The 11,754-nt window shown below is 49.7% G+C and overlaps 1 protein-coding gene across 1 annotated transcript; it reads right to left on the bottom strand.

The window, feature by feature from the left end:
- Window positions 1-5,449: 5,449 nt before the first annotated feature.
- LOC113567098 lies at window positions 5,450-6,079 on the bottom strand. The gene has a single exon (XM_026994272.1). It carries the CDS (start codon window positions 6,077-6,079, stop codon window positions 5,450-5,452), a length of 630 nt encoding a protein of 209 aa, XP_026850073.1.
- Between the last annotated feature and the right edge of the window lie 5,675 nt (window positions 6,080-11,754).

Raw genomic sequence — 11,754 nt, 5'->3', positions numbered from 1 at the left:
AAGTACATTTTTGCTGTGGTAGATGCATTCTCCAAGTTTGTGTGGCTGTTCCCAACTAAGTCAACAGGTCACGAAGAAGTTGTGAAGAGGCTGAGAGATTGGTCATTTGTGTTTGGTTTTCCCAAGCGCATAGTCAGCGACAGAGGAGCAGCGTTTACATCCAACGCATTCAGCGAGTTTCTCAACGAGAACAAAGTCGAACATGTGTGTACAACGACAGGTGTGGCGAGAGGCAACGGTCAGATTGAGCGGGTGAACCGTTCAATTTTGGGTATCATCGCAAAGCTCTCAGCTCAGGAGTCAACGAAGTGGTACAAGCATGTGCCAAAGGTTCAGATGGCGATTAATTCGCATGTGCATTCTACGTTGAAGTCGTCGCCATTCGAGGTCATGTTTGGGACAAAGATGCACAGACAAGCTGAAAGTCGACTATTGGAGGTTCTCAACGAGGAGTTGGTTACGCAGTTTAACAACGAGCGCCAAGAACTGCGTGACCAAGCGAAACAAAACATTGAGAAGGCGCAAGAGGTGTACAAGCGCAATTATGATAAAAAACGACGACCTGAGCACGGCTACAGACTAGGAGACATGGTCGCGATCAAGAGGACGCAGTTCGTCGCAGGACGCAAGTTGGCCAGCGAGTATCTAGGCCCATATGAAGTCACCAAGGTAAAGCGGAACGGTCGCTACGACGTCAGAAAGGTTGCTCAAGTCGAGGGGCCAAACATCACCGCAACGAGCAGTGACAATATGAAGCTATGGCGTTTTTTCTCAGAGAACGAGGATATATTATCATCTGGGACAGATGAAGATGAGCAGGAGGGCCGAATGTAAAGGACAGTGTATCAAGCAGTTAACACTATCCCATCTAAATTAACATTTGAACTTAAGATACCATCGATAAGACCTAACCGATATAACCAGACTTAACCGATGTTTAAAAGACCTAGCCGATAAGGGGTTATCGATATGGGAGTCGGTTGTTGGAAGTAGAAGCAGAAAGTTTAACAAAACGTCGGAAGAACAGAATCATTAATTGCACATCTTAAATCAAAAACTTTGTACTCTTTTTCGATCAAAACATTATTAATAAACGATACTTTAATATTAATCTTACATATATTCTTGATCAGAATCAATAGCCGAGTCGATTGAGCCCTGTCTGTCTGTCCGTCTGTCCGTCCGTCCGTCTGTCCGTCCCCTTTAGCGCCTAATGCTCAAAGACTATAAGAGCTAGAGCAACGATGTTTTGGATCCAGACTTCTGTGATATGTCACTGCTCCAAAAATATTTCAAAACTTTGCCCCGCCCACTTCCGCCCCCACAAAGGGCGAAAATCTGTGGCATCCACAATTTCGACGATACGAGAAAACTAAAAACGCAGAATCGTAGAAGATGACTAAATCTTCTAAAGTGCAAAATCTGAACCAGATCGTACAATTATTACAGCCAGAATCACGAAAACAATTTCACTCTTTCTCGCTCTGTCTCACTCTAACACACAGGTTTCATGGTCGGTTTTGCCAATTGCAAAATATGAGTTCAAGGATCTCAGAACCTATAAAAGCCAGAGCAACCAAATTTGGTATCCACACTCCTGTGATATCGGACCTTGACCGTTTCCTGTCCAAATTTCGCCACACCCCCTTCCACCCCCGCAAAGGACGAAAATCTGAGGCAACCACAAATCTCAGAGACTATTAAGGCTAGAGTAACCAAATTTGGTGCACACACTCCTTTAAGATGTCACTATAAAACGTATATCTCAGAATTTCGCCCCACCCCCATCCGCCCCCACAAAGGACGAAAATCTGTTGCATCCACAATATTGCAGATTTGAGAAAACTAAAAACGCAGAATCATAGATAATGACCATATCTATTAGATTGCTGAATCTGGATCAGATCAGATCATTTTTATAGCCAAAAGGAACAAATCAATTTGCAGTGGCTACGCAGCGCCCGACGTCACGCTCAGACTGATTTTCTGTCTCTCTCGCACGCACTCTTTGTCGTGTCGTTAAATATTAGCGGCGTCTGCCGGAGGAGAGCCATACTGACTTAGTATCGGGTATAACCGTAGAGTTGCGGTGTCCGCAGCAACTCACAACGCTCCCCCTCGTTAAAGATACGATTAAACCAAAAACGCAGAATCGTAGAGAATGACCATATATTTTAGACTGCAGAATCTGAATTGGATCGTGTAATTATTATAGCCAGCATCAAGAAAACAATTTAATTTTTTCTCGCGCTGTCTCTCTCTAACACACACGTAGCATAGGCGGCTTTGCTTAGAGTAAAACATTAGCGCCTAGATCTCAGAGACTGTAAAAGCTAGAGCAACCAAATTTGGTATCCAGACTCCTAATATATCGGACCGAGACGAGTTTGCTTCAAAATTTCGGATCATTTTTGTAACCAAAAGCAAGAAATCAATTTGCAGTGGCTACGCAGCGCCCGACGTCACGCTCAGACTAATTTTCTGTCTCTCTCGCACGCACTCTTTGTGGTGTCGTTTAATATTAGCGGTGTCTGCCGGAGGAGAGCCATACTGACTTAGTATCGGGTATAACTGTAGAGTTGCGGTGTCCGCAGCAACTCACAACGTTCCCCCTCGTTTTCCTTTCTTTTTTCCGATTTTTATACCCGATACTCAAAATGAGTATTGGGGTATATTAGATTTGTGGTAAAAGTGGATGTGTGTAACGTCCAGAAGGAATCGTTTCCGACCCCATAAAGTATATATATTATTGATCAGCATCAATAGCCGAGTCGATTGAGCCATGTCTGTCTGTCCGTCCGTCCGTCTGTCCGTCCGTCCGTCTGTCCGTCCCCTTCAGCGCCTAGTGCTCAAAGACTATAAGAGCTAGAGCAACGATGTTTTGGCTCCAGACTTCTGTGATATGTCACTGCTCCAAAAATATTTCAAAACTTTGCCCCGCCCACTTCCGCCCCCACAAAGGGCGAAAATCTGTGGCATCCACAATTTCGACGATACGAGAAAACTAAAAACGCAGAATCTCAGAAGATGACTAAATCTTCTAAAGTGCAAAATCTGAACCAGATCGTACAATTATTACAGCCAGAATCACGAAAACAATTTCACTCTTTCTCGCTCTGTCTCACTCTAACACACAGGTTTCATAGTCGGTTTTGCCAATTGCCAAATATGAGTTCAAGGATCTCAGAACCTATAAGAGCCAGAGCAACCAAATTTGGTATCCACACTCCTGTGATATCGGACCTTGACCGTTTCATGTCCAAATTTCGCCACACCCCCTTTCGCCCCGCAAAGGACGAAAATCTGAGGCAACCACAAATCTCAGAGACTATTACGGCTAGAGTAACCAAATTTAGTACACACACTCCTTTAAGATGTCACTATAAAACGTATATCTCAGAATTTCGCCCCACCCCCATCCGCCCCCACAAAAGACGAAAATCTGTTGCATCCACAATATTGCAGATTCGAGAAAACTAAAAACGCAGAATCATAGAGAATGACTATATCTATCCAGTTGCTGAATCTGGATCAGATCAGATCATTTTTATAGCCAAAAGGAACAAATCAATTTGCAGTGGCTACGCAGCGCCCGACGTCACGCTCAGACTGATTTTCTGTCTCTCTCGCACGCACTCTTTGTCGTGTCGTTAAATATTAGCGGCGTCTGCCGGAGGAGAGCCATACTGACTTAGTATCGGGTATAACCGTAGAGTTGCGGTGTCCGCAGCAACTCACAACGTTCCCCCTCGTTAAAGATACGATTAAACCAAAAACGCAGAATCGTAGAGAATGACCATATATTTTAGACTGCAGAATCTGAATTGGATCGTGTAATTATTATAGCCAGCATCAAGAAAACAATTTAATTTTTTCTCGCCCTGTCTCTCTCTAACACACACGTAGCATAGGCGGCTTTGCTTAGAGTAAAACATTAGCGCCTAGATCTCAGAGACTGTAAAAGCTAGAGCAACCAAATTTGGTATCCAGACTCCTAATATATCGGACCGAGACGAGTTTGTTTCAAAATTTCGGATCATTTTTGTAACCAAAAGCAAGAAATCAATTTGCAGTGGCTACGCAGCGCCCGACGTCACGCTCAGACTAATTTTCTGTCTCTCTCGCACGCACTCTTTGTGGTGTCGTTTAATATTAGCGGCGTCTGCCGGAGGAGAGCCATACTGACTTAGTATCGGGTATAACTGTAGAGTTGCGGTGTCCGCAGCAACTCACAACGTTCCCCCTCGTTTTTTATTTGCTCTTGTTTTCAGTTACTTTTTTTCATTCTTCTTCTCTACTCTTCTTTTCTCCTCAATACCTAGCCCGGAATTCCTCCTGCCGATCGGTGGACACCGATAGCCGGTACCGGACGCCACCGTCGTTGACCAGACGCTTCACCCTCCTTGGGGTTGGCTTTATCCGCGCGAGAGAGCTCGTGACGACGGCCGGCCACTCCTCGTCTGGGGCCACGATGCCTGGCGCTGGAGATCGGGCCGGAGCGCCTCCGCCCGCTCCCCTGGGCACGACGCCTGTCGGCCCAGCTTCGGACGCTCGCTCTGGCCGGGTTCCGGCCATCGCCAAGGACCTCTCTCCCATGGCTCAGGTGAGTGTTGTTCCGCGGCCGCGTCCTTCTTCGCTTCCGCCGTTGCTTTCGCGCCGTCATCCGCTTCGCCGTCGGTCATCACCTCGACTTTGGGTGCCGCCGCTGGGCCCTCCGCCGCCAGTGATGTCGGCGTGTTCGTCGTTCCCTCCGTCTCGCCCTCTGCCGTCCCCTCGGGCACCTCTTCGGCTGTGGGTGCCACCGCTGGGCCTGTTGACTCCTGTGGCCGTGCCCGCCGCCTCGGATCCCGCTCGTCGCTCCCACAGTCGAGCCTCCTTCGCCTCTTGCTCGGGCTGCTGGGGCGCTGGCCCAGAGGCCCACGATATGTGCAGCGTTTGCACGTGCCACATCATGCCGTCTCGTACCGCGGAGCGCACCTCATGTGAGACGAACGGCCCGATGGCGGCTGATGCTGATGCTGCTTCTGCTGCTGCTGCTACTGCCGCTGCTGATGCTGCTGCTGCTGTTGATCTTGGCCGTGCGCGTTGTCAGCCGGCGTCCGACGCTGGAACAGCTCTTCTGCGGTCTGCGGTCTGCGGCCGCGGCTCCTCCTCGGACTCGACGTGTTTAGGGGGTGGTTGCCAGAGCTCTTCCTCCTCCACCTCGGCTCGTCGCAGCCTCTCCTGCCACTCCTCTTCGGGCGACTGGACTCGAGCCTCCTTCGGCGCTGGTGGGCACTCCGCCTCCTCCTCATCGCTGGAGATCACCGCCAGCCCGTCTGCCGCGCCCTCCGTCCGCGTCGCCCTTGCCTCCTCCGTTTCCGCACGTAGACGCGCCATCTCCCTTTGCTCCGCTGCGTTGATCCGGCTAATACACTGGCGCTCCGCTTCCGCTTCTTGCGCCGCCTTTTCAGACTCCTGTGTGGCCTTCAGCCTCTTGGCATGCGGTTGTCTGCGGCTCTTTGACCGCGTTTTCGGTCGGCGTTGGCTGCGGCTCCTCGACCTGTGGGTTTGTCGGCCGCTGGTCCCCTCGCCACGCTGTCGATCTTCCCCTTGTGCGTGCCGACGGCTCCTCTCCCTTGGCCGTACGCGTCGAACGCGTGGACGCCCGCTTCGATGCCCGCTCACTGGGCTCCTCGTTCCGCGTCTCCGTGCGCCCCTTCCTGCCTCCCTCAGACCGCTCCTCGCGTTTGCTGACGTGGGGCTGCTCGCGCTTGCCGGTGTGGGGCTCCTCGCGTCTGCTGGACCGGGGCTCCTCATGTTTGCTGGCGCGGGGCTCCTCGTGCTTGCTGGTATGGGGCTCCTCGCGCTTCGCCTCGCGTGCGCGTTTTCTCCGTGGCGCCCGCTCCCAGCTCACCAACTCCAGGTCACTTTCCGCCTCAGTGTACCCCGGCGATACCACCGGGGACACCGTCGGTCCCATGGATCCCGCGGTTGACACTAGCGGTGAGGCCAATAACTGTAGCTCCGGGGACCTATTCGCCCTTCGCTCCTCACGTTCGACCTGGTACGCCTGCCGCCGACTTTGCGTATCGCCCATAGCCTGATACCCGCGGCGAATCCATTTCCGCTGCTCTGTTATATATCTCATTAAGTGCTGCTGCATCTTACCCTTTTTTTTGCACGTGGTCAACTTTTTTTGAAAAGACCTGATCGTGCGCTGCTCCCTTCTTTATAAGGGCTCGTGCCGGTGCTCACCGTTCCCTGTAACGGTGCCTTACATGGGCCCGTGGGATGGCTCTCTCTTGCCTTCCAGCTGGCTCTCTCGCTCGCTCCCGTTTTGAAAATTATCCGCGCCTCTCGCCGCGTTAACCCTAGGGTGCACCCTGGTTTTGTTAGCTTTCCTTCGGTTCCCCCTTTTCATCCTTTTTTTTATACCCGATACTCAAAATGAGTATTGGGGTATATTAGATTTGTGGTAAAAGTGTATGTGTGTAACGTCCAGAAGGAATCGTTTCCGACCCCATAAAGTATATATATTCTTGATCAGCATCAATAGCCGAGTCGATTGAGCCATGTCTGTCTGTCCGTCCGTCCGTCTGTCCGTCTGTCCGTCCGTCCGTCTGTCCGTCCCCTTCAGCGCCTAGTGCTCAAAGACTATAAGAGCTAGAGCAACGATGTTTTGGCTCCAGACTTCTGTGATATGTCACTGCTCCAAAAATATTTCAAAACTTTGCCCCGCCCACTTCCGCCCCCACAAAGGGCGAAAATCTGTGGCATCCACAATTTCGACGATACGAGAAAACTAAAAACGCAGAATCGTAGAAGATGACTATATCTTCTAGAGTGCAAAATCTGAACCAGATCGTACAATTATTACAGCCAGAATCACGAAAACAATTTCACTCTTTCTCGCTCTGTCTCACTCTAACACACAGGTTTCATGGTCGGTTTTGCCAATTGCAAAATATGAGTTCAAGGATCTCAGAACCTATAAAAGCCAGAGCAACCAAATTTGGTATCCACACTCCTGTGATATCGGACCTTGACCGTTTCATGTCCAAATTTCGCCACACCCCCTTCCGCCCCGCAAAGGACGAAAATCTGAGGCAACCACAAATCTCAGAGACTATTACGGCTAGAGTAACCAAATTTAGTACACACACTCCTTTAAGATGTCACTATAAAACGTATATCTCAGAATTTCGCCCCACCCCCATCCGCCCCCACAAAAGACGAAAATCTGTTGCATCCACAATATTGCAGATTCGAGAAAACTAAAAACGCAGAATCATAGAGAATGACTATATCTATCCGGTTGCTGAATTTGGATTAGATCAGATAATTTTTGTAGCCAAAAGGAACAAATCAATTTGCATTGGCTACGCAGCGCCCGACGTCACGCTCAGACTGATTTTCTGTCTCTCTCGCACGCACTCTTTGTCGTGTCGTTTAATATTAGCGGCCTCTGCCGGAGGAGAGCCATACTGACTTAGTATCGGGTATAACCGTAGAGTTGCGGTGTCCGCAGCAACTCACAACGTTCCCCCTCGTTTTCCTTTCTTTTTTCCGATTTTTATACCCGATACTCAAAATGAGTATTGGGGTATATTAGATTTGTGGTAAAAGTGGATGTGTGTAACGTCCAGAAGGAATCGTTTCCGACCCCATAAAGTATATATATTCTTGATCAGCATCAATAGCCGAGTCGATTGAGCCATGTCTGTCTGTCCGTCCGTCCGTCTGTCCGTCTGTCCGTCTGTCCGTCCGTCCGTCTGTCCGTCTGTCCGTCTGTCCGTCCCCTTCAGCGCCTAATGCTCAAAGACTATAAGAGCTAGAGCAACGATGTTTTGGATCCAGACTTCTGTGATATGTCACTGCTCCAAAAATATTTCAAAACTTTGCCCCGCCCACTTCCGCCCCCACAAAGGGCGAAAATCTGTGGCATCCACAATTTCGACGATACGAGAAAACTAAAAACGCAGAATCGTAGAAGATGACTATATCTTCTAGAGTGCAAAATCTGAACCAGATCGTACAATTATTACAGCCAGAATCACGAAAACAATTTCACTCTTTCTCGCTCTGTCTCACTCTAACACACAGGTTTCATGGTCGGTTTTGCCAATTGCAAAATATGAGTTCAAGGATCTCAGAACCTATAAAAGCCAGAGCAACCAAATTTGGTATCCACACTCCTGTGATATCGGACCTTGACCGTTTCCTGTCCAAATTTCGCCACACCCCCTTCCGCCCCCGCAAAGGACGAAAATCTGAGGCAACCACAAATCTCAGAGACTATTAAGGCTAGAGTAACCAAATTTGGTGCACACACTCCTTTAAGATGTCACTATAAAACGTATATCTCTGAATTTCGCCCCACCCCCATCCGCCCCCACAAAAGACGAAAATCTGTTGCATCCACAATATTGCAGATTTGAGAAAACTAAAAACGCAGAATCATAGATAATGACCATATCTATTAGATTGCTGAATCTGGATCAGATCAGATCATTTTTATAGCCAAAAGGAACAAATCAATTTGCAGTGGCTACGCAGCGCCCGACGTCACGCTCAGACTGATTTTCTGTCTCTCTCGCACGCACTCTTTGTCGTGTCGTTAAATATTAGCGGCGTCTGCCGGAGGAGAGCCATACTGACTTAGTATCGGGTATAACCGTAGAGTTGCGGTGTCCGCAGCAACTCACAACGCTCCCCCTCGTTAAAGATACGATTAAACCAAAAACGCAGAATCGTAGAGAATGACCATATATTTTAGACTGCAGAATCTGAATTGGATCGTGTAATTATTATAGCCAGCATCAAGAAAACAATTTAATTTTTTCTCGCGCTGTCTCTCTCTAACACACACGTAGCATAGGCGGCTTTGCTTAGAGTAAAACATTAGCGCCTAGATCTCAGAGACTGTAAAAGCTAGAGCAACCAAATTTAGTATCCAGACTCCTAATATATCGGACCGAGACGAGTTTGCTTCAAGAGAGCCATACTGACTTAGTATCGGGTATAACTGTAGAGTTGCGGTGTCCGCAGCAACTCACAACGTTCCCCCTCGTTTTCCTTTCTTTTTTCCGATTTTTATACCCGATACTCAAAATGAGTATTGGGGTATATTAGATTTGTGGTAAAAGTGGATGTGTGTAACGTCCAGAAGGAATCGTTTCCGACCCCATAAAGTATATATATTCTTGATCAGCATCAATAGCCGAGTCGATTGAGCCATGTTTGTCTGTCCGTCCGTCCGTCTGTCCGTCTGTCCGTCCGTCCGTCTGTCCGTCCCCTTCAGCGCCTAGTGCTCAAAGACTATAAGAGCTAGAGCAACGATGTTTTGGCTCCAGACTTCTGTGATATGTCACTGCTCCAAAAATATTTCAAAACTTTGCCCCGCCCACTTCCGCCCCCACAAAGGGCGAAAATCTGTGGCATCCACAATTTCGACGATACGAGAAAACTAAAAACGCAGAATCGTAGAAGATGACTAAATCTTCTAAAGTGCAAAATCTGAACCAGATCGTACAATTATTACAGCCAGAATCACGAAAACAATTTCACTCTTTCTCGCTCTGTCTCACTCTAACACACAGGTTTCATAGTCGGTTTTGCCAATTGCCAAATATGAGTTCAAGGATCTCAGAACCTATAAAAGCCAGAGCAACCAAATTTGGTATCCACACTCCTGTGATATCGGACCTTGACCGTTTCATGTCCAAATTTCGCCACACCCCCTTCCGCCCCGCAAAGGACGAAAATCTGAGGCAACCACAAATCTCAGAGACTATTACGGCTAGAGTAACCAAATTTAGTACACACACTCCTTTAAGATGTCACTATAAAACGTATATCTCAGAATTTCGCCCCACCCCCATCCGCCCCCACAAAAGACGAAAATCTGTTGCATCCACAATATTGCAGATTCGAGAAAACTAAAAACGCAGAATCATAGAGAATGACTATATCTATCCAGTTGCTGAATCTGGATCAGATCAGATCATTTTTATAGCCAAAAGGAACAAATCAATTTGCAGTGGCTACGCAGCGCCCGACGTCACGCTCAGACTGATTTTCTGTCTCTCTCGCACGCACTCTTTGTCGTGTCGTTAAATATTAGCGGCGTCTGCCGGAGGAGAGCCATACTGACTTAGTATCGGGTATAACCGTAGAGTTGCGGTGCCCGCAGCAACTCACAACGTTCCCCCTCGTTAAAGATACGATTAAACCAAAAACGCAGAATCGTAGAGAATGACCATATATTTTAGACTGCAGAATCTGAATTGGATCGTGTAATTATTATAGCCAGCATCAAGAAAACAATTTAATTTTTTCTCGCCCTGTCTCTCTCTAACACACACGTAGCATAGGCGGCTTTGCTTAGAGTAAAACATTAGCGCCTAGATCTCAGAGACTGTAAAAGCTAGAGCAACCAAATTTGGTATCCAGACTCCTAATATATCGGACCGAGACGAGTTTGTTTCAAAATTTCGGATCATTTTTGTAACCAAAAGCAAGAAATCAATTTGCAGTGGCTACGCAGCGCCCGACGTCACGCTCAGACTAATTTTCTGTCTCTCTCGCACGCACTCTTTGTGGTGTCGTTTAATATTAGCGGCGTCTGCCGGAGGAGAGCCATACTGACTTAGTATCGGGTATAACTGTAGAGTTGCGGTGTCCGCAGCAACTCACAACGTTCCCCCTCGTTTTTTATTTGCTCTTGTTTTCAGTTACTTTTTTTCATTCTTCTTCTCTACTCTTCTTTTCTCCTCAATACCTAGCCCGGAATTCCTCCTGCCGATCGGTGGACACCGATAGCCGGTACCGGACGCCACCGTCGTTGACCAGACGCTTCACCCTCCTTGGGGTTGGCTTTATCCGCGCGAGAGAGCTCGTGACGACGGCCGGCCACTCCTCGTCTGGGGCCACGATGCCTGGCGCTGGAGATCGGGCCGGAGCGCCTCCGCCCGCTCCCCTGGGCACGACGCCTGTCGGCCCAGCTTCGGACGCTCGCTCTGGCCGGGTTCCGGCCATCGCCAAGGACCTCTCTCCCATGGCTCAGGTGAGTGTTGTTCCGCGGCCGCGTCCTTCTTCGCTTCCGCCGTTGCTTTCGCGCCGTCATCCGCTTCGCCGTCGGTCATCACCTCGACTTTGGGTGCCGCCGCTGGGCCCTCCGCCGCCAGTGATGTCGGCGTGTTCGTCGTTCCCTCCGTCTCGCCCTCTGCCGTCCCCTCGGGCACCTCTTCGGCTGTGGGTGCCACCGCTGGGCCTGTTGACTCCTGTGGCCGTGCCCGCCGCCTCGGATCCCGCTCGTCGCTCCCACAGTCGAGCCTCCTTCGCCTCTTGCTCGGGCTGCTGGGGCGCTGGCCCAGAGGCCCACGATATGTGCAGCGTTTGCACGTGCCACATCATGCCGTCTCGTACCGCGGAGCGCACCTCATGTGAGACGAACGGCCCGATGGCGGCTGATGCTGATGCTGCTTCTGCTGCTGCTGCTACTGCCGCTGCTGATGCTGCTGCTGCTGTTGATCTTGGCCGTGCGCGTTGTCAGCCGGCGTCCGACGCTGGAACAGCTCTTCTGCGGTCTGCGGTCTGCGGCCGCGGCTCCTCCTCGGACTCGACGTGTTTAGGGGGTGGTTGCCAGAGCTCTTCCTCCTCCACCTCGGCTCGTCGCAGCCTCTCCTGCCACTCCTCTTCGGGCGACTGGACTCGAGCCTCCTTCGGCGCTGGTGGGCACTCCGCCTCCTCCTCATCGCTGGAGATCACCGC

This window comes from Drosophila persimilis, unplaced genomic scaffold (assembly GCF_003286085.1).
Source record: "Drosophila persimilis strain 14011-0111.01,24,50 unplaced genomic scaffold, DperRS2 tig00001709-arrow-arrow-pilon, whole genome shotgun sequence".
NCBI classification, from domain to species: Eukaryota; Metazoa; Arthropoda; class Insecta; order Diptera; family Drosophilidae; genus Drosophila; species Drosophila persimilis.
This window is presented reverse-complemented; position numbering and strand designations above follow the sequence as displayed.